This window comes from Chaetodon trifascialis, chromosome 6 (genome assembly GCF_039877785.1).
Source record: "Chaetodon trifascialis isolate fChaTrf1 chromosome 6, fChaTrf1.hap1, whole genome shotgun sequence".
Taxonomy (NCBI): domain Eukaryota; kingdom Metazoa; phylum Chordata; class Actinopteri; order Chaetodontiformes; family Chaetodontidae; genus Chaetodon; species Chaetodon trifascialis.
In genome coordinates, this window is record NC_092061.1 from 25457116 (window position 1) to 25481235 (window position 24120).

Sequence of the window (24120 nt, forward strand, 5' to 3'; positions counted from 1 at the left end):
TTTTTTTAGAGCTTGGTCAAATCATAGAGTCATTATTAATCATATCATCATTATTATCATTATTTTCTTTTAAAAAATACAAGTTATACAACAACAGGTTTTCCAATTTCCACTCCTTATTCTAAGGATTAGATAGACTGTAGAGGCTGCTGTGTAATTCCTTTCCAGTCCTGTAGTGAGACTGGACACCAGGCGCATTAAACATCATCATCAGCCCCTCTCTGGAGTTTTTAAAAACAGATAAGCCTTTCTTGTCTGCGTGTAAACTGCAGCAAATGTCCTAAATAGACCCGAGGCAGCGTTATGGGATATGTGGATGAAATCAGGCTGGTTAGGGTGGAGGTGCAGGCTTGGGGGGTCACGTGTGGTCTGAATTCCCTGCAAGAGCTGTGCCCTTCTCTGTGTAGGGTGTGTGTGCGCAGTGATATGATGAGATCTGCATGGAAACCCAGTGCCTTTGACAAGGCATTGCAGGCATCCGTGACTGAAGCATGGGGCTGTTAAACGGCATGTCACGTCTCCTGATGCCAGCATCCCTGTGGATGTGTGCAGCCAGAATCTGGCCAACAGGGGGAATTAATTCCAGGACATGCACCGTGTAAGCCCCAACTATTCACACCTACTGCCCAGGGCCCCAGCAAAACCCTCACAGTTTACAGTTCTCTTGTTCCTACTGAAACTGCTTGAGGTCAAAGAAGACGCCAAGAAAATGAAAGAATAAATAAGCGCACATGGGCCTGTGGTTTGAGTTGAGAAGAAAAACAAAGTCAAGCCAAAACACTTTACACGTTCCATCTTTGAAGGACATGAACCCCCCTGAAATCACACATCATCATGTCAGTTGCTGCTAGCTGTTTTCATGTGACTCTTCCTGTCGAGTGACCACAACAATACCAGAATTTAACTCTTTTCTCTTAAAACTTTTCTCAACTCATTTCTTTCATCAAGACAAACCAAGTATTCAGCATCAGCCTTTGCATCAACATTTGGGCCTTTTTGATCCCTGCAGTGCCTGTACCCTCATTACATAAATACCCCGTCATCATGACATCTGATAGATGGGATGGCTTCATGGAACTGCAGATGTGACCTGACTGCAGAGCAAACACACGGGCTGTGGTGGATCTCTAACTGTATGTATGAATCTGTACAGGATACATTGATGCTGTCAAGGTTATTAGCTTTGGACACTTTCCTGCTTGCATGCTAACTAGTTTGAACATCCCCTCAATCAAAACATGTGGTCTTCAGGGATAGGTGGGCTTTTTTTTGGTAATACACTTAAATTTGCTGTCTTGCAGACAGTTAGTTGAGAAGATTGATGTAACTCTCATGTCTGTCAGCTAAATACAACCACAGAGCCGGGAGACTGTTAGCTGGAAACAGTGAAACACGTAGCCTAGCTCTGTCCAAAGGTAAAATCCTACCAGCACCCCTAAAGCTCTCCGATTAACACGTTATATCCTATTTGTTGAATGCAAATGTGTCTTGTGTAGTCAGTCTATTGTAGCTGCTATGTTGTACATTTTCTTCTAAATGCAAATGTGTATATATTTAATCAAATAATGATTTCTATCTGTCTGTCGAATGGGTATTTAGCGTACTTAGCATGAACTGCTTCAACAAGATTAAGAATACAATATCAGACTGTGAAGTGGAAACAAAACAACAATCTTATTTTTTTTGCTATGTGTTTATGTCTTATCATGTGTTATTATGTGTTTTATAATTTTAAAAAAGATAAGGACTGAACAGAAGGGACTCAAATACATTGCAAAAGCAGTGTTCACTTTATTACCAGTCCCATTTGTTTGGGAAAACTTGTAGATTTGTTTAATGGTGCTTGAATTTTCAAAAGCTTCATGCAGTTATTCATTTAAGATACCTGTTGTGACTACCAGGGGACGAGCTGTGTGCAGCTTTAAATGAGCTTTTGTTTTATAGCTTCTTTCTAGACAGTGGAGAGTGAGCTCCAGCAGGCTGTGTGTTTGTAGTGACTGCACTGTAAGAGCTTGTTGATTCTCAGACTGAGATTACAGCAGCCTGTGGGTGTCTACAGTGTAAAAGCAGGAAAAGGCTCAATTAGAGACTTTTCCTTAAAAGTGTCGACTGAAGTTAAATCGCAAAATGAACTCACAGGATCCCTTCAGCAAAATGAGCCTGTCTGAAATGTCTGTCTCAGCAATGCGATTCTCTACAATACTATACTCATACAATGCATAATGAACTGTATCTGAAGTGCATTTTCCTTAAAAAACACAGGATTTCAAGGACACAATAAGAAAACAACATAATTTTGTGCCAAAAATGAAGTGTTGCATTTAGCATTTAGCACTGCAGCATTAATAGTTAAAAGGGGAGATTAGCTCTGTTGCAGCAGTGAACAGCAGCGTGATCCACTCACTTGTTTTGGTGCTTGGAGCCTTGCAGATGTGCATGGTACTGTGCCACCGAGTTCAGTGTGACGCTGCAGACTTCACAGGTATAGCTCCGTTTCAGACCTGGAATCAAAACAGAAAATATACTAAATGAACAACTACGGGACAGCTCAAAAACACTGCCTGCTTTTCATCCACGTTGTACAGTGAGGAATGGAAATAAATATCTGACATTTCCACATCATTATACAATAGACAAATTTTCATTCTCCTGCATGCAATCAATACAGAATCCATCAAATCCGGACATTCCTCCTGCACAAACATTTCGTCCATGGAGATGCATTTCTTACTGTAGCTGAGTATTCCTGTGTGTTTTCAACACAGCCAAAGCTAATAGAGGCAGATGGTGATGGAGTGGAAAAAATCAATTTGAACTAGACAGACAATGAAATGTCATGCATTTCAAATCCCAAGGAAATAAATTTCACCGCTGAATCTGAAAACTAGTACTTGAGACACTTCTGTTTCCAGGGTTTTTGCAGGTAGAGGAGTGTTTATATACACATTTTGTAATACACTTGAACATTTTATCAATGCGCCAAGGATGACTGATGGCTGTCCAATCCAACCTCAAGCTTGGCATTAAGCCTGTACTCAGACATCAGCTTTTATGCTGTTTTCAGTTATTACAATTCATCCTGGAGGAAAAATTAATGTCTGTATCAAAGTCAATGGCAACCCATCCAATAGCTGTGGAGACAAATCAGAAATGTGAACCTCATGATTGTGCTGGAGGAAAAGTCAGGAGATCTGTTCGTCATTGCCACCCAAAAAGCCATGTATTGAAATCATTCCTTAACTTCAGCTTAATTGAATCCCAAAAAATAGGAAAAGTCGCAAAAGTCATAGTTTAGAATAAAGAATTCACACAATCTCACCAGGCCACAGACAGTACCTGAGACCTTGAGGTGTCTGAGTTATTAGGAATAACCACAATTTTAAAAAGCTGTCTAAGTTCTTCAAAAGCATTCATTAACAATGTCCTCAGTGTCTGTGATTGTACATACTGAGTGGATACTGAGTCAGCGCCCTGTTGCTGCAAATTATAAGCCCCCTGTATAATCGCTGTCATGTTGTACTAATCTTATTGTGGTATGAAAAATGGCCGTCTTCATTGCCTCGCTCTTACAATTGAGTTAACTCCTCCATAAATATGCCTCAGAGCAAAAGGCCAGGAAAAAATAAATGTCACCCTGCACTCATTGAATCACATTTCCATATCCTCTTCAATCAAAATTCCCCCATGAATGATCATTTAGTCTAAATCGTCACACCAAGGAACGAGCGGCTGAGTCTCAGAAAGGTATTTCCTTCTTTCAGGCCAGTGGCAGGCAATGTCTAAAATTTGCCATTCGATCACAACTTACTTCTCAGAAGTTGATGTCAGCTGTTTCCTGCTAACGTTTTGATGGAGGGCAATATTCCCCTGAGAGAGAGGGGCAAATCTCTCCCTTTCACTTTCCTCCTGATAAGCTGTACAATAACCACTCTGTCAGTCGGCCGCCACCAGGATTGAGATTTCAATTTTGCGCCGTCGTCCCCAGACGCAGTCATGAGCTGACATGAAAGTTCTGCAGCAGGCAGCGAGGGTCTGCTCTGCAGTGGCCCTTTGACAGCTTGCTTCTCAAACAATTTTTGAAAGGGTGAACGATTATACAGCGGCCCCGGTATCCATCACTGCCAGCCACCTGCGGCTCTTCCCTCATGGCGCTGCCTTGCATGAGCGATGAAGCACCGGGAGCCTTCGGGCCCTTGCACTGCTTCCCCTCGATCACCTTTACTTCCTACTTTCTGAGGCATCACCAGCGAGTCATTGGGGACTCGTTTGTTTTGGTTAACTTGTCCCTTAGCTGAGAAAAGAGAGGCAGCTCAGGAGAGCATGCAGAAGAAGAAGAATGTGCCCTGCGGTCTCATTTATTTGGGTTAAGTTGGAATTGCATAAAACCAGAGCAAAAGGTTGTGGAGGTGATGCATGCAGAGGAAAATGTTAACTGATTTCTTTTATCTTCATTTGATTTTAAAGTCACAGAGGAGACTTTTAAGAAAGTAGCCAATGGGTAAACTACAAAAAAACAAGAAAATGCCAAAGGAATATGAGTGAATGTAATGAGAATCTGCTCATTTCAGCCCCTCATTTAACTGACTTTTGTGTGCTGGGTCTGTATTTTCAGAACATCCTAAGGCTAAAAGTAGCTCAATGTGCTGAGCTGGGAGCGGCGTGTCACCTGCAATAAATAATTGAATAAATAAATGAAGCAGATTTCATGGCCATTGCAGGATCAACTGGTGATATATCCTCCAGGTTACTGAAGCCATGTGCAGTTTATATTAAAGTTAATATCATATTAAAAATGTGAAAATATTAGATGGAATCGAATTTGAGTTATAAACGAATCTGTATTGAGTTTGTATATGATTGTGGACTATGTATATTTAGATATGTATTGCATCGTATGAGAAACAACCAAAAGCCCCCTTCACTTTACAAGCACCAGTGAAAAGTTAATAAAGCACAATCCAATCTCATAGAAAGCTCATAGAACATGATAACTGGCACATTGGTCTGTACATTGGCTCACCAATAAGCCAGAGATTGGGGTGAGTTGAGTTATTTCATTTGCTCTGCAGTAAATCTCTGGTTGTCTCTCAGCTAATTGAGACCTATTGCCTGAGCCGTTGGGAGGGGACATGGTGGCGGTATGACTGAGTGTAGTCCTCTGTGTGTGGACTGTTTATGAGCAGGAAAAAGGTGGTGCAGGTCCAGGGTTCATGCTAAATTAACCAGCAGCCATCTGCCCCACTCAGATGGTGCAAGTTTAGCTCATTCCCTCCCTGATTGCAGCAGGGCGCCCAGGCTGAAAAAGCATATGCTAAATCTGAATCTGCATGAAACAAATAGTTTGTGACTGTGAGAGATATTGTAATGAATTGCTTTGTGAAATGGACTTTCACAATGGAATCGTCACTCAAAAGTGTTTTCAACCCCTTCAAGCAATAAAACAAGCATGCTCACCCAATCATGAATAAGATTGGTGTCTGAAATTGGATTCAGGTAGGAAATGGGCAGTCAGTGAAGACATTATATCTTGATGAGAAGAGGCACTAGCTGGAAACAAATGGCTGGCCTTCTGCTGGCCCAATCTAGTGTTTAAAGTGAACCAGTTAGTGACAGACTTTGCCCTGAGTTTCCACTTGAGGAGGACCTCGTGGTACTTTGCCAGTCTCTGCCATTAGCAGGTCTATTTAGGGTCAGGGGGAGTGTCAAATATAACACACAGACAAGAGCAACAGCTTGAGAGCTGCAACTGAAGGGACCTATAGAAGGAGAAGAAGTGAGAAAGAGGGAGACGACGTGCTGAATCACACATGCCAGAAATGCAGCTGTATTAATGGCAATGATGGAGTCTGGAAAACAGAATTTGTCTGTCAGGTGTTTCACAGGCGAGACTGCTGTCTGAATTTAGTGTTTTGGAGTGAGCACTGACATTAAAGGGAGAAAGAACGAGGAAGCGGCTCCATCTATGAGAACAGGACTGAAGGTCGAGTTCATGGTATCAAGAGGTCAGGTAAGCTCAGGTCACTCAGCCAGGTTGAAACAGTCCTATCTACAGTGTTGCACCTGCACACTTAAACTACAGCACTATCTGTGCTGTCAAACTACATTATGGTTAAAGCCCCATCGCAAACACCTTCTTTTTAGTGTAATATGACATGCCTAACACAGAACAGCTCATGTCCTCGATCCCTGCTGAATACAGACATGATCCCACTCTCTGCTGAATGGTAACTTTGCAGCTTACTATCAAGAAGTCGAAGTGATACTGAAGCCTTTTTCTTCTTGAATATTTGTTTTTTTCCCCTTCATTTTTAAAAGGATTATGCCTGTAACTGTGTCTGGTGAGTTTAGAGCTATAACAGAGCTATAACCACGATTGGACACAACCAGTTCCAAATGTGGTGAATTGAGCCAGGTTTTGTGTCGGCGGACAACCAAAATGGTCATTTGCAGAATGATGTGAGTGAGTTGTAAAATACCTTTTATATTTCAATAAAAATCAATAAAACCACACAAAGTACTCAAAAAACGATTCATCTGTTAATAAATGGCCACTGTGAATATAGAGAATGGAGATAAGGCAACGCTAACACAAAGAGACGAACATTGTTTGCTCAATGGAAACCTGCTGCTTTGCCTGAGCCCAGCAGAGTGGCAATGTTACTGGCTAAAATGTCTGTCAGTCGTCCCTCCTGAATGAAACTAAAGATCACTGGCAAGAACATAAAAGTAATCCGAGGTCTTATAGATTTTTCTCAAGGATAAAACATTCATGACACTTAAAGCTTTGGGGGGTTTTGTTCATCGGACTCTTATGATGAAAACAGTTTGGACTTCAGAGTAACTTACATCTGTCCTCACAGACAGTGAAAAGGGTCAGTTTTGCTTTATACTGTTTGCACTGCTGTCATAAATCAAGAAACTGTTGCACTGCTGGAAGCGTGAGGCCACATCACATGAAGGACGTGTGTTTGTACAGAGCATATCTGTACTTTGTTAAGCTGCACCTACTGTAGTTAATAAAAGGAGTTAAATTATATATTATCATCTAAATTCAACATTAATTATGAATTTTTCACACTATTTCTGCTAATTTTCACACAACTCCCACAATCTTTCTCTCGTGCTGTGCTGACAAAGAAAGGCCCCGTCCCTGCCCTGAATAAACCGTGGTGCTTCTTTAGATTAATCATGCTCTCTTAGCACTGAATTAATCGCGCTAAGCTCCATAAACTTCTCTTGTGTCAGTGCTTTTTAATAATATTCAACAGGAGGACGGTGACTTGGGCCAGCTGGCTGCTCATACCTCAGTGTTTTTTCTTCACTGTTTGTGCTTCTCAGTTCTGTACTGACCCACTGCCCTGTCGCTCTGTGCTGTTTTTTTGGAACAATCAGATCATTTAAGGTGCTTTCAGCTGAAGTGGCTGCTTGACTCGCTGACATCCACTTTAGTTATCAAAACCAGGGCAGGTGTCTCCAAAAGCTAAGAGGTACAGTCAGTGAGAGATGGACATGGAGAGTGTTTCAAGTGTTTCCAAGCAGACTTCACAGCAGCTTAATTTCACAGCCAATGAGACTGCTGGAAGATGATGTCACTCTACATTTCAGACTTAAAGCTCAGAAGGGGAGGTGTTGGCAACAAATGCATGGACTGTTCAGTATCAGTAAATTGTTTGTTGCACACTGTTCTTAAATAACATTGCTCTCAACATGAATACATCCCTCCCGTCCATGTACAGAGCTTCCTCCCTGTACTGGAGCAGAGCCGCCTCACCAGGAGAAGCACTTGGTGAATATGTGCCGGTCATTCTGGATCCATCTTCAGGGCCTGATGCACCAGACACAGAGCAGACATGAAGCATGATGAACTGTTGAAACTGCAGTTTAACTGAGTTTATGTTTCCTTTTTTTTTTTTTTTACATTCATTTAACAAATTGCCAGCTATGCTCCCAGAGAACACAGCGATGTTTGATTGTATTTCGTCCAAAGGAAAGGGCTGAGCAATTTATTGATTTCATATTGAAATCTTGATTTGAAAGCATGCAATTTTCCAATGTGAAGAGCTGTGGTTATCATTAGGCCAATAACACAAATAACAGCTGTAGTGTGTGTTTAAGCCAGCAACTGTTGATTTCAACAACTATAATGAGAATTGTGGGTGACAAATGTACTCACTGCAGTTCATTGATGCTAATAGAGTTCCAAAGTGGGAGAAGCTATTTTGGGTGCCCCTGATTGTGAAAGTTAAAGCCCCATTCATTTTTCCCATAGACAATATCACATACTCACAGTGTGATCAGGGTTAAGCACATTGCATCCGCTTTGCTGACAGTCTTCTGATTAACCTATTTCTATGAACAGATGTTCCCACACATGAAGAGCACTCAGCCTCTCCTGCAGTCGTCTGACTGGCCACTAAGCAACTAAGTATGACACCAGAATAATGGAGCTCAACAAAGGACAGCTGGACCATTGATCATATTGACTGGTAGGCACCTGTGTATTTGTAACACACATGGCTTTGAATAATGGAGCTCCTTGGTCATGGTCTCTGTGTTCATGAGGATGGGAGTACTTTTGTGTAGAGCTAATAGTTCTGTTTGTTACATTTAATTCTCCCTTTTTGCTGCCATTGCAATACTTTGTGAATGATCGAATGTCATTGGCAGCAGAACACTGAAACAGGAACTATGCGTTTGGAACCACAGGGGGTAAACAACACACAGCAATTTGTCAAGTTTCTAATTAAATTAAAAGTATGATGTTGATGTGGCACACTTATCAACAAGGAAACGGAAAAATGGCATGTCATGTTGCCGACCCCTGACCTATATGTGACCAGCCACGAGAAATCAGCAACAACTCTCCGGGGGGGGCATTTTGAGTTATTTACGGATTCTGAAAGTGTAGTTTCTAAGCTTTCCAACGATGTCCAATGCATGGAAATCTGAAAATATTTGAAGAAGATGTGGCAATTTGAATGTAGGCACTCCTCAAACTAGTTTTTTTGAGAAATGTAGCCTGAAAGATTCTCACCTACCAGGGGAGCCAGGTAACACAGTGCTGCTCACTGCATCTCATTTACATAAGTCCAACCCCCTAACCATTCTTCAAACTATTGTAGGAAAATATGAAAATCACTAATTTAAAAAAAAAAAAATCGATTTTTCTTTGTTTATACAAAGAAACATCCTGTGTTTCTATGTTAAGTAACATTGAGGATATCACTTAAAGTAAACAATAAAATGGGAAAACACTTCCAGAAACAGCACCTCCTCCCACTTTGCAACTCTATTCTGTAAGTTGATGAAACAACAACAACAACAAAAAAAACTGTATGCAAGTGTCTGTATATTCACCCTCAGCCATGAATAAACAGAGTGCATTTATACAGTATATGTCTCTTTTACAATTGCCCACTCTGTAGAGCTTTAATGTCTGAAAAAACAAGCTGCAGGCTGCCTTTTGCTGTCCAAAAAGACCAACAGAGCGCTGAGTCTTCTCCTGCACAAACAGGTGATCACCTCACGTCAATGTGAGACAGGTAGCGGTGGCTCAGTAGCTGTTGGAGCTTCCAGAATGTCTTGTTACAGACCAGGATCCTGTTTGTAACAATCTCTCTGAAAAGTTTAAAGCATTTTCTAAGAGTGTTCTGCGAAGGCTCTTCAATTTCTGCATGCGTTTCCTAAAGCAGCACTTCAGAGCGAGTGTGCACACACACTGTTAAGAGCTTCTTAAAGTCGGCTGGTGCTGAAATACACTTTGAAGCAGCTTCACATTTTTAACTGTCTGAACGCTGCGCTTTAAGTTAAAAATACATACATCACAAAGGCTAAAGAAAGAAAGAAACACAAAGAAATGTTCTATACTTGGAGTTATCAGTAAGAAAATGAAACTTAATGTGCAGTAAACAGCCTACATCTTTCTGCTAGATGCCCTTTATAATTCATGTTACTGGGTGGAATAATCTCAGACAAATGCATATGGAGCAAGTGTGCAACACTTTGTTCCTACTCTCAGGCCTGTTCCCAGTGATCAGCACCTCACTACAGCCGAGGTGTGTGTCTCTGGTTGTAAGATGTGCAAAAACAATAAATACTTCAATAAATCATGTCGTTTTTGGCACCTCTTGAAACACGAGGCAGGGACACATGCCCGCAGCAGAGAGGATCTAAACTCACTCTGCCCACAGTGAAGCTGTGGGCACGATACAAGGATGGAAAATGTGCACCTGTTGTAACCAACTAATCAATCTAACACCTTTGGATGGCATGAATATATTTGAATATTGAGTAATGTTATGTATACCAGTCATGTAAAATCTTAAAATATGTCGGCTAAAGAGATCACTTTTTCTATAGAGAGAAAGAATTTCGGTGCTTTATTATTGTTTGAACATCCACCTCATCTTGTTTGAGGCCCACATACATTTAACAATCACACCAGTCAGTTGTCATCATACAGAAACGGGAGTCACAGACAAATGAGGCAGTAAAAACAAAGAGAAGCTGACCCTCGCATCAAACAGCATCTGTTGGTGCCAGCATGCTTTCTTGCTGCACTGTATAGAACATACAGACCCAAACTCTGTGAAATAAACTGACTCGTAGCTGTAACACAGTCTGCAGCAAAGATTGGATCATCTTGAGAAGGCTGCTATTCTGTCAAAGCCTTTTAAAATCACTCCAATCATTTGCTGAACTTGTCAGAATAGTAAAGAAGTCAGAAAGTCAGACTCAATATGTGCCTTCAGATTAAAACAAACATGTTAAACGTTAACAGCCTGAAAATAGTACTTCAAATGGCTGCTCCCAATTGCAATACACAGTTAGCACATTAATTTGTCCTGCGCTCTTGTCTACTTTGCATTATTAAATACATAAAACCATCCTCTCTGGCAAGAAATTAGACTGCTAGTGGATGTATCTCATGTCTGCTGGTGTTGGAAATCACATTAGGTAAAGTACACAGCCTATGTAAGAATGATTAATAAAACAAAGGAGATGATTTAGGCATTTAGGCATATTTTATGATTCAGTGTTCACTGATAGAGACTAAACAGCAAACAGCACAGCTAAAATTACTCTAAATGAGATCAAAGTTGAGTGTGTATAATGTCAAACTACTGCAAAGTTAATGCTGGGCTTCAGACCAGCCATAATGTTTCTGACGTCCAAGGAATCGCAAAGACAACAGCAAACATTGAGAGTCGCCTGAACCGAGCTGCCTGCTGTCTGTTCCTGTCAGGTATCAGAGGGTAAAGCTGGGATGCTTTTTCACTCAGACACTCCCACCATTGAAGCAGAACAGATGAAGAGGCTGCAGCTCCTGTTTCATTTCGCTGCTGCATGGAGACAGAATGTAGGAAGATAAAAGAGTCTATGTCTGATGTTTCAGCCTCATTATATCCCCATACAATAAAGAGAATTAAATAGCAATCATCTCTCTGTATTCCTCCAGTTTCAAGATGACTAACTAATCTCTACGTGCCATCAGTATCCAGTCCTATGCGAGAGAAATACTCTTGTTTAGAATGACACTCCATCCTAAATCTATGCTTTTAGCTTTCAACCTTACAGGACATGAATGTTTGATACTCAAAAGACTTAAGCTTAAGTATAAACCAAATCTGCAAGACAGAAGCAGTGGTTTTCAGAAAGTTTACAGTATTAGGTAAGCACTGATGTATAGTAGTAGTTACTTACCATCAGTGCAGCCCATCCAGTACTATTATCAAGACCAGTATCAATAAAATCCTAACTAAAGCCATCCATACTAAAGTACAACATCAATGTCAAGAAGGCCTACAGTATGTCAAAAAAGACCTTAATCTTTATCATTTACAGTATATTGGGTTCACATGGTCAGTAAAGTTGTGCTTAATCAAATCACAACAGAATCATTTATTTGAGGAAACCCTGGAGCGGAGTGGTGTTATTCCAGATTAAAAGTGATTTAATGGAATGGGAACTTGGAAGCGACATGCTTGTGGGAAAATGTGGGGAACAGCATTTTTTTTTTTTTTGGCACTGGGACCACAGGTTACTCCAAGAATGTTTACATTTGGATGACGGACTTTGCTTTAAAATGTAGTAATTCTATGCACCAGTAAATAAGGTTCCACAGAGTGATGTATATTGGTTTTAAATAGGGTTTGTATCTGCAGAGACCCTGAGCTGAGGTATCAGAATCAGTATGAGAAGAGACAGAGTTGGATTGGTGCAACCCAAGTAAGAAACACTACTGAACTAAAAGCTCAGTGATAATAAATATCTATAAAACATGCTGATTCGCAAGTAAAACTGCACATTTGTCTTCATTTCAGGAAAAATTAACGCAATTATCTTTGAGGAAAAGACATCATCACCATCACAGCCATAACCAGGGAAAAGTCCATATTATTGCAATTCTGCAAACATTACAGTCCTCACTGTTACAGCAAATGAAACATCTCATCTCCCCAATATTCACTGCAAGCTTTGAACAGAATGAGCATCAGGAATGAGAGGAAATCTGACTCCTTGCTTATTGGACACTGCAAACTCTACAGCGATGAGCAGCGAAATGTGAAACTTTGACCAAAATAAATTAAAGCCATTTGCACGAGCGCAGGTGAGCAGTTACATTTGCAGTATGCTGCAAAGTATTTTCTCACACAGTTTGGCGAATACACATACCTCTGCATCATTTCTGTATCTACAGATAGCTCTAAAACTTTTAAAGACCCCCTTTCAAAGAATGTTTTTTCATCATGTGGTGGTCAGAGCTGCAGTAAGAGCTGGGTGGGCAGCAGCTTCATGTGACCCCTGAAGTGCCTTCTTATCCACAAGTCAAACACAGGAACAGTGGGACGTTAATGGCCAGCCCATGCGTTTGCTTTCTTTCCGTGGCTGCACAGTGCTGTATACACAACAACAATATGCTGCTGAATATTTCATCACATGGCAATCTCCAGAGCCAGACTGCACATTTTCTCAGCAAGTTGAAAAGCGCGCGAGGACCCTGCTGGAAGTTGAGGAGAGGGAATCAGAGGACGGGCAAGCAGAGGACGAAGGGAAGAGACAAACTCAGCAAAAAGGAGATGAAGAAAGATGAAAAGAAGAGCACTCCCAGTCCTCCAGCTGCAGCGTCTCCTGGCTCTCCTCTCTGTCCCAACTGCCTGGCTGCCCTCGATGCCTGCTGCGGTCCCATTCTCTTCTCCACAGGCTCACAGTGCTGGTTTTGCCTGATAGGATGATTTGCCACTTCATTACTAATTGATAATCACCGGAGAGAAATACTCATTAGCCCAAGTGCTGAATAGTGCAGCGAGCATGCTGACATTTTCAGCCTCTTCATAATGACGGTGTTGATGTTGGCGAATCTGTCTCCTCCTTGCAAAGTGTAAAAAAGTTGAAGTCAAACATGAAGATGGCTTTAGGTTAGATGGAGAGGTGGAGCAGGAACCTCTGAACAACCCAGAGTTTTGCTCCCAGCAACACCAGCTTTACTCCAAACCTTTAGTGATTTTGTTTTTGAGATCAATGCTTTCTCATTTCACATATTTCAGTCCCAATCAACCAATCAGGACCATCAAAGTCTGATGACATTGTGGGGTTCTCACCTTGTGTCAATAAATCTAAAATGAGATAATCTGAAAATAAATTCAGTTTGAAATGTCCCTTAAAAAACGATAAAGCTAATGACAGAAAATTGAATAGCTCCCTTGGCCCATTAGCATGCACTTTTGAGGTCCATAACCTCAGCTCAGTTTCCCATCTGCTGTCACGTTGCACACAGTGACAGGCTTCAATATCAAATCACAAGGTAAAAATGACACCTGTGGAACATCAGTCAGGCTTTAGCCTGCACTGCACAGCCAATCTGGTAAAAACCTGCATGTTTTTAGTCCATAGCCTTTTGGTTTTAAATTCTGGCACATCATGAAAAGTCATGATGCTTTGACTGTTCCTAATCCTGCTGCACACACTGGACAGCCACCTGGATCACACTGAACAAAAAGTGTGAATCTGATCATTAAGAGACAAGATCTGAGGAAGTCATACTGTAACAAACACCTTTTCAATATGATTTTTAAATTGTGCATGTTTAGATTTGAGTTATTACTGTAGGAAGAAGTGGTGTTTATGAAGTTTATGATAAATTGTGTCAATTGGGAGACAGCTTGGGAGCACACACACACACACACACACACACACACACACACACACACACACACACACACACACACACACACACTGTATGCATGAATATGTGCACAGATTTATGTTCAACCATATGTACAAAAGAAGAAAAAATCAGCATCATATTAAACTATAATACCGAGCAATGATAAGTACTGCATACTTGCATAAGTACTGTAAATGTACTGTATCTGAAAAAGACATCATGTACTCAAAAGCTCAGCAGCCAACCACTCATTTTGCCCTCAACCAGCCACAGTGCACCTATGGGCATAAAGAACCAATCAGCCTGTAGTTAGGGGTCCGTATCCAATCATCTGTGAGGACTTGTTTCTCCCATTCGTTGTGGTCACGCACTGATGCCCTTTACAACACCTCTGGGCTCCCTCTGCTCTTCTGGCAGCCGGCCCTCCACCAGCTGGAATAATATTGTGTAATTGTTATTGACATATTGTGACTGGGAGAGGATAAGCAAGAACGTTCTCTCCTCCTCTGTTAAATTAACAGCTTGTGACACACTGGTGGAGTGCAGAAGGAGTCAAGCTGACAGCTCCAGCCAAGTGGGCTGCCTTTCACTTCAACAGTGGAGGACTTAGAAATCATCTGAATTCTTTCCAAATGTAACTCTGCTCCCTATCCCTGATCAATACTACACATGTCACATTATTGACTACAGTGTCTGAAAAGTGATTAGAAGAATTAGCACTTAACCATCTTTTATATAAAATTCTACTTGTTCTCTGACAGCAACCCACTGTCAGAAAGACATATAATTATTACAGACCCCTAAGCCTCACACTGCATTTTAGCTTCTTTCAGCTCATTATTTTGGTTTTACAGCCCATAACTTTACTGTTTTGGTTCAGTCTCATTAACTGCATGTCCAGCTGGTTCAGTGAAAAATAGCTCTAATAACCCAACAGTCAGCGGCCTGTTCAGTACCAAACAGCAGACAGACAAAGTTACCAAGTAGCTGGTGGAGCACTTAACAGCTACAGAGCCAGATATTTTTCTCAGAAGTTAGTGGAGACCAAAAATGAGGTACAATGAGAATTCAGAAATGAGCCTGACTTCATTTGACTGACTTTATTTTTATCCAAAGGGGGGGAAAAGTGCACTCGTGTGCACTTTATGCATTCTTCATTTTCTGTTGTTGGTATGTGTCCTCTGCTCAGCCCCAAACGTGTTTTTGAATATCTGCAGTCTTGCCATGCCTATATGTATGAAGAATGTACAGGAACAGAAAATGTCTAAAAGCCTTCACATTTCATGAAGACACTTCCCCCAGCAAAACTTTTGCTTAATAACAAATAATGAGATATGTCATCGAGCCCTGGGGGAGCTGACAGGACAGAGGTCAGGGTCAGCCAATGAACAGCACCCCTGGAGCCTGTAGGGTATCAGGGTCTTGCTTAAGGACACTTCAGCTTGCTTCAGCTTCAGTCTGCCTGCTGACAAAGCGCTTGAATCATGAAGATCTTTCTATTATTGGATATTTCTCCTACCACTAGGTCAGTGCCTGTCCATTGATGCATGTTATGTTGTGGATGAGAAGCTTTAGGGTCAATAGGACTCTATATCATTACTTAACACCTTGCCATGGCTGCCGTCACTGACATAAGTTTGAGTGTGACACAGCCATTGGCACTGGGACATAACAGAGACAGCTGTCCTGGACATTGAGACCTAGGGCCCAAAGAGCTTGGCAAAGAATCAATATTAGGCTGTCATTTTCGTCTTATAAGACGTATATTTTGGTGCTAACTGCTCCCCCTTAAACCCGACGTCTAAACCTGGAAATGGCCACACTGCAGCCTTACACTAAATGCATATGAGTATAAACCAAATTCTGTGATGTGCTTCATATTAATAAGTCATTAAAACCATTTAAAAGAAGCATGAATCTGATTTAAAATGCGCTGAAAATTATATTACAGCAATCAAAATCTAAAAAGTGCTTCATGACTTCAGCAGTGTTCTGTACCTTTCATCTCTCCCATATCCAGGGTCTTGCCCAGCTGCTCCAGCAGATCTGCTCTGGCAGCGTTCTTCTTGTGCTTTTTGCCATCATAATGTTGCTGAGCCATGCCTGGGTTGTTGAACCAGGCGTTGCATAGCTGGCAGTAACGGTCCGAGTCGCGGCGCTGTCGCGGGGAGGTCATGGGAGAAGTTTCTGGGGAGCTCTTTACAGGACTGGGAGATGCCTCTGAGAGAAAAACAACAAAACACAAGGGTGAGGTTCAGTCAAATCAAACAGGGTTTGGTGTTTAAATGTGTACCAAATTTGATAAACAAACAATGGTCATAAGTTGATGTAACCCCCCCCCAAGGAAAAGATAATAAGACATTGACAAGGACAGCTTCTTGTTTGAATACATACAATTCATCAGGTGATCTATAAGCTCCACTCTCAGTGTCTTTTGTTGGCTTGTGAGAGTCCATCCTCCTCTTGCAATGTTTATGTGAATATGACAGATTATGCTATTTTATATTTTATGCAGTGCTTTTATCCAATAAAATAATGCTTCAGGAGAAAATAGCTTTACTGTGTAGTGCTTTAAAATCCGTTGTTTAAAAGTGAGTTATGGTAGCAATATTTTTAGGTTTTTTGATGAGTATGCAGAGCACTAATGGCAAGTCAACACAGCCTAAAAACACAAGGTGGCTTTTTAAAGTAGGGATTTGTAGCCAGTGGACAGAGGACAATCTAAGGGCTTTAATGAGCACTGATCAGCAGCGATGTAACAATGACTGCGGCCCTGCTAGTGCAGCCCTCTGAATAACAGGCTGTTATCTCCATTAAATGCCTGAAGAGGAAAACCTAAATTCTACTTGGCAAATGGATTAAAGAGCCTGCTCTCCTCGTGGCTACCCACTTGGGCCTTCATGCATGGATGACAGCATTAACCCTGAACGAGCGCTCCCCGACACAAAACAGCACTATCAACTTAATCAGTTTTAACACTCCAGCGCTCGGCCCACCCTGAGTCAACATTTAGTGTTGTACCATTATGTCCCATTTCACCAGTCAACATTATAAAGCGGCAGCTCTCAAACCTTTAACTCTTCCTTCAGTGAGTCAGAGCTGAGATACAGGCACAGCAGAGTTCACATTTGCATTATATTCTACATTCAGTACTTGGTTGATGCTCTCCTCCACAGCAGCTGGCTATTATGTAGGATTTGAATCTGCACTTTGTGGTTATAGGGTGACCTCTCCAACTAATAGGCCAATGTAAACTGTCAGACTTAATTTAATCCCTGTAGTCCCCATTGCAAGGAGGTCAGAGGTCAGTTACAGAAAAGAAGCCGGAAGCTGTTTTGGATATAATGCGTTTCTCAAAGCACAGTAGCTTTTAGAGATCATGTAAGAATCTGGCCTATACTTCAGCAGCTGAATCCAAGGACTCACAGTTGCCAACCCAACAGTGCGAGACCCACCAGCACCTTTGATCATCAGTTAGAAAACTACAGTTGGTGGCTTGACATGCATTATTATACAGTAGCATTAAGCTAACTATGGAGCTAGTGCCTGAAGGAGGTTAGTTAATCTTAGGATTAAGGAAAGACAGAAAGCAGAGGGAAGCAGCTAGCCAAGCTTTTTCCAGATTTTCCAAATATCCCTCTAAAACTCACTAATTCACAATTTCTATTTCATTTGTGGTAACTGTCACTGTCTGACTGCTGACAGTCACGGCACATAAGTCCCTAAAGCTACAACTTTGTTTGCATACAGATTAAACCAACAAGTAACTAACATATTAATTAGTGTGAGCTTTTGATGTCCTGGTAGGCATATTAGGAGACATAATTTTGGAGTGAGCCAGGCTGGCTGTTTCCCCTACTTTCAGTCTTCATGTTAAGATAATTGACATATAAATAAACCTACAACAAATTAGAAATGTCCTGCCAGCATTCCCATCCTGTGTTATTGTCTTGTAGTGACCTATGAGCAACTGAGTTGCCAGTTTTACAATATTTCCAGACTGCTTCGCAATCACATGAGAAAATGCAATCAGCATCAATCTTAGAACAGCTAAATGACAATACCACCTCACTGAGTCTTTGCGGGTTATCAAAACACTTGCAGTGTCCTCTAACATTAATTTGCTGTACTGACGTTAGACAACACTTGAGCGACCCTCATGACTGCGTCTGTGCCTTTTGCAGTGCAGATTCAAAATGTGTGGCTTACTGAGGCTTGGCTACTCAAAAGCATGCTATGGATATTAGCAATCTGAAACAAGTCAGGACCAACACGTACAAAAAATGTCTATTTGGTACTTCTCGGCTTGACTCTGTTAAAAAGCCATTTGTAGTCAATAAACACCAACAATTTAAGAGCTCTAGCGTATACACTGGGGTCCCATCACATTCAAGCAAACACTTAAGGCTTTAAAGTGAAGCAGAAATGACAAGAAGAAGCCGAAACAAGCCTTTTACATAAAACTACATGACAGCATGAAATCATTTGAATGTGCTTGTGCAACCCATATCTTCTTGAAATTCAGTTTACGGACTACAAATTTGGAAGACCAAATACATTATAACAAGGACATAATGCCAGCCAAATTATGTATTTTATCAACATAACAAACACTTTTTATGAACGTACCTGCAACCTCACAAAATGTTCATACTGAAGGTATCTGCAGAATGTTCCCAAGCTGTTCCATTTGTTTCCCTGCAACATTTCATGATGCATGAAAGCAGTTATATTGATATTTTGAGCTTTGAGCTTGAGCCAAAACTATGTGTTCTGCAGAACTGAGGGGACCTGCAGAGAAAGTCTTGCAACCACTTTTGTGAACATCTTGGACTGGAATACATCTTGAAGATAGAATAAGCATATGGAAAATGCAGATCAGAGGATTTATTGTTCAGATCTCTTGTGTTAAAGATGGCCGAGAAGTTGAGAGGAAATGAGAAGCAAAGAAGTGAAACTCGGCCAAACGCTTTCCTGCAAATACTCAGGAATTAAAGGCGCATGATTACAAGACCGAAGCAAAGATCATTTGTCATCATCAGTGCCATGACCTTGCTGTACAGCATCCTCCTCCAGCAAAAAGTAATCACACTGATATAATATTCTAACTGCTCGTATGTCACAGTGTCCCGGTCATTTGACTCGCAGACCACCAGTTTTACCTAAAGAATTGCGGTTATGAGGTGGCAGACTCCTCATTCATAACAGGCTGTGTTATTGCAGGATGGCTCTCCAGTCTCATAGATAACCCAGCAGGCACATAAAGGAACCAAACCCTTTCCTCCCATTTAGTGCATCATTAGAGCCACACTGTTTAACACCCCTCTGTGCTTTGATTGAGGGTTCAGCTCAGTTCAGAAGGCGGGGCTCGTAGCCATCGCCAAGAGGCAGATGGTGTCGACTCGGTGTGGCACCTGCTGCGTAAAAGGACACTTTAAACTCTGTGAAAAGGCCCTCGCTTCTCTACATTATGGGTTTAAGTGTGAGAGAGATAAAAATGTGCCTTATTTTGCTGCACAGAGAAGAATTCATGAGCTCTGGACACACACTGCTAAGCACTGAGAACACACCAAAAGCCACTCTGAGAGGATTGCAGCTTTTTCCTGAAGCCATACAATTTTTTTTGACATTGATGTCTGAGAAAAACATTTTTGGGGAGAATCAACAGTACACCAGGGTATGAATCATCCAGGCCTGATGGTCTTGATTTATCATCATCAAGTCAAGGAGACAGTACACATGCCACATTTCATAATGGCAGCCATGTAGCTGGTTAGTCAGAGGACACGCACGCACGCACACACAAACTGCAGCATTGTATTGGCCTGATAAGCTCTCTGCTGTCTGACCAAATGTGAGGGTGAAGGGTCCTGCCTGTTGGTTCAGATTGTAAAGAGGAGGAGAGGCTGAAGGAAGCTAGCTCACAGTCTCACAATACAGCAATGCACCTCTTCACTTTCAGCTGAGAGTTCATACAATTTTGCAACAGAAGAGCTAATGTTAAATTTATTTAAAGGGTTTAACCGAAGTGGGTATTTTGCAAATTTTGGATCAAAACTTCTTTCGTCGCTGCACTTACCTTTGCATCCATGCGAATGCACTAAAAATTTCATGATTGTGAACATCACATCACTTTACAGAGGGACAACATTTGTCACTGGAGGAAAAGTCAGGGGAAAGCACTGTGAGAACTATTTATGGGATATTTAAGCAATACATCACGACAGGCTACGCGTCAGGCCGAAGAACACCCCTTAGCTGTGGTATAATGAGCGTATATCACGGACTGGAGTGATGTATTGCTTTTATAAAATGGTTACCAATAATGGCAATATGAAAGAGGAATACAGAATAATTTTCATGTAGTTTTTATTAAACAGAAATACGTATTATCTAATGAAATAGCCCCACTGTGAAAAAAATAGTCCCACCTCTCCGTACGTTAGCTCTGCATGTCGTCTCTTCCTCGCCTTTTTTCAGGAGAAAGTCACTGCTCAATCAACTCTACCATTGCTAACCCTATCTGGAGGTGAAAGTTAACCTTAAACATGTGAGTTCAACTAATTTAGTATATTTGTTAACGTTGTCAAAACACCGCAGCAACTTTTTGCTACCTACTGTAACAATTTGTTGTCATGGATACATTGTTGCTTCTCTTACAATCAGCTCCGTAACGTAAACATGCGAGGCCCCCCCGCAGTTAACTATGAGTGAGTGGTCCGGACGAATCCACCCAAAACCTCAATGAATGAGAGTTTTTTTTTAGCTTTGAGTGATCACTGACTTTATTAAGCCGACTATATGTGACATCGCGGCAGGCACCTGGAGACACAGCAGCGGCATCTGAATATCGTGACTTTAAAAGCACCAAATTACTTGCTTTAACAAATTTTGTTAGTAAATAATGTAAAGAATTGTAAAATATCATTTCCATGAGGCTGTTCAATCAGACAGTGACAGATCACCCTATAAAGCCCTAAGTATCATAGTCGCTGTCAAGTTGGTTGTTGTCATGGAAACATTGTTGCTTCCCTGAAGAGGAGCGATATGCTGTGATAAGGATTTTTAGAACAGTAGCTGTGGTATACGCTCATTATATCATGGTTAACAGCCAATCAGATTGGCGGATTTCACCTTTATGTTTTATAACTGTGGGTGCCTGACACAGTGCAGTACAGAATGACGCAGGTTTCATCAGTGGTTCTAAAGACTGTTGCAGGTGATAGAGCTTCCCCGTCCTTCAGTGGAGACATTTTCTATGGCAGTAATTAGTCATATTGAAATCACTTAGTTTGTCTCCAGGGAGATGCATACCACTCCTGTTGGATGAAAAGCTTACATTTCAAAAGGCAGCTTTACATAAACAGCCATATTTTTACATTCACGCAAATGCATTTTTAAACTACAGTATGGAGCAGCATTTGGGCTTTAGTGATGAGGAGGTTAAAATAAATGGGACTTGTGAGGTTTCGGGATTGCTCTGCTGCTTGGACTTATTGCTGCTCTGCGTAGCTCTTCTGTTGGCTCCGTCAGTAAAGCTAATTCTAATGGATTTATTCAGCTCTTTTATTTGTCCTGTTTTGTGTTTTAAGAGGGAGTTTGTGTGAAGATTTAGCCCATCATTGATCAGCCTCTGAATGACAGAAAACTAAAAATCCATTAGTAGTGGATTAGAGCATGTCACTATTTTAGAGCACTGAGATGTGTTTAATAGCCAAATCCCCTCCTTGCATACAGACAGAGAAGCGGTGCAAAGTAGAGCTATTTAGCATGAACAGAGTTATAAATCTGAGGCGATTCAGGGTCTGTGAGGAGAGGGGATCAAAGTGCTCTGAATCCATGCAGTTATCTCTTCCTACAATGCTCCCATTTGGGCTTTCTACTCAACACACTCTGCTCTGCCTGCATGTACGACTCAGGAAACGCAACATCTTCTCATATTTTCATTTTGTGTCTGAGGAGGAGTCTCTGCAAACTGTGCAGGTCACAGAAAGCAAACAAACAAAAGATCTCCATCTCTGAGATTTATTACTATCTGTAAGGTTGAAGTCCTACAAAGCTGAGCTTGAACTGCAGACTATTTATCCTTCAAACTCTGGAAAGCTGGGAAACAAGGGGGATTTTTACTAAGCCTGGTGCACATTACTCTCAGGGGTGCGAATGTGTTTTGCACCCCCACAATTTCTCAATTTAGTGTTCTGCATTTTAGGTATTTAGCGTTGTTTAATTAGATTTAATGCCAGCCAGTTTTGCCACATGTTGCATATATCTGGAAAGTATAGCGACAGACAGCAAAAGAAACTCTTTTCTGCTGTTGAACTTGGAACATTGGCTGAAGAAATGACACTTTTGGTTGAGGTGACATTATCAGACTATTTAACTAATACTGCTTCTCATAAAGACTTCTTCTTGTGGGATAAATGCATGCTTGAAGTACAGAAAGTGTCATTTCTTTAACCAATTCCATCATGCCAAGCTGTGAGTGTGGCTAAAAGGCACTTTCATAATACATTTATGGTGAAAATGATGAAATAGAAGAAACACATTAATATAACCTACCTCATAATTTGCTCATTCTTATGCCAGTCAAACCTTCATTCTACCACAGATTTTATTCCATCTCTGTTCCCAGCACCATTATTCCAGTTACTCTACAATTACAGTAGTGTAAAAGCTGCTGCACTGCACCAGAATGTCAGCAAAATATGAAAATATTAAGACTGAGGCAGCCAATTAGATGGTTTGAACAGCATGGAACCAGGAGTGGGCAATTTAAAAATACTGTGACGCTTTAAATGTTACTGTTATGATTCATACACTTTAATTTCTATTTAACTGTCCACACACTGAGACATTTAGAGTCATCAGATAATCGTCTCTACCATGGTCACGTTACCATATGAACATTTTAACTGCAGATTTCTCCAAATCACTTCCAGTAAATCAGTGCAGGGAAAATATATCTCCACATTAAGCTGCAGATGTTACAGGAAGTGACATTCATGGCAGCTACTGCGCTTACAGCCCAGACGATTGGAAAGAGGCCAGAATGTGGAAATGATGCTTAGCCAGACCATGTGAGGGCATGCAAATACACGTGGCTGATTATATAAAAATACTAATGATATATTAACATTCATTCAGCCCGTGCTCGAAAATAGAATCTGAATAACAATTGCAGCACATTGCAACACTGTCAGTCGATTTTCAGATTAAAATGCATGCAGACGAGCTCGTACTATGTGGGTCACTGAAAATATTCACTGCGCCTGAGTAAAAGGGCACAGAGGGGTTATTTGTTAGTGTATAGAGGCGGTGTGTGATACAGTAGCTGAGGATACAGCCTGTAGGAACAACATTAAACATTTATATCAACTATCAGATGAAATTCTTGCATGTTCGGAAAGTTAATTTGAAATTCAGAACAACAGCTTGGCAGGGCTTCTCAACACTAGGAATTCAGTTTGATGACGGTGCATTTCTGAAATGTTCATCATGGGTTTTGGCTGGAGCTTGCGTGGACCCAAAAGGATGATGAACACCGTCTGTTCAAGGAGGAAAAAAGCAGTTTACGAGGCTCTCCCGTGACAACAGAAATTCTGTATATTCTCATCAGTGTTTGTTGAGGCTTTTGTTTCAACAGCCGCACAAGCAAGGATCTTTGGTATTTGTGGTGAATGAGGAAAAAAAATGTTCGGCAAGCTCAAGTTTTTGCAACTGTATAGCGGCTGAAGGCAGGCTGGAACGGCAGCACGTCCCCAGAGGCAGGCGGATCAACAGAGGAACTCGGCCAGTTTGCTGACGTTACTTATGTAGAAATCAATAGCCCGGGCCTGCCGGTGCCCTGGATTTATCTTCCTGACATTTTCTATTTGTGACAGATCTGGGTGCCTGAACAGTAGAGGTGCCCTAAACAACCGTTTACGTGGAGAGCAGCTCCTTTATTACGATTG

The 24120-nt window shown here is 41.3% G+C and overlaps 1 protein-coding gene across 1 annotated transcript in view; it reads right to left on the reverse strand.

Moving 5' to 3' along the window:
* zmat4a (zinc finger, matrin-type 4a) overlaps positions 1 to 24120 on the reverse strand; it is a 118116-nt gene that overhangs the window by 20106 nt on the left and 73890 nt on the right. The window contains exons 5-6 of the mRNA XM_070965387.1: positions 16166 to 16387; positions 2405 to 2501 (exon numbers count right to left, since the gene is read on the reverse strand). Coding sequence (XP_070821488.1) covers positions 2405 to 2501; positions 16166 to 16387 — 319 coding nt within the window. The remainder of the gene's footprint in view (positions 1 to 2404; positions 2502 to 16165; positions 16388 to 24120) is intronic.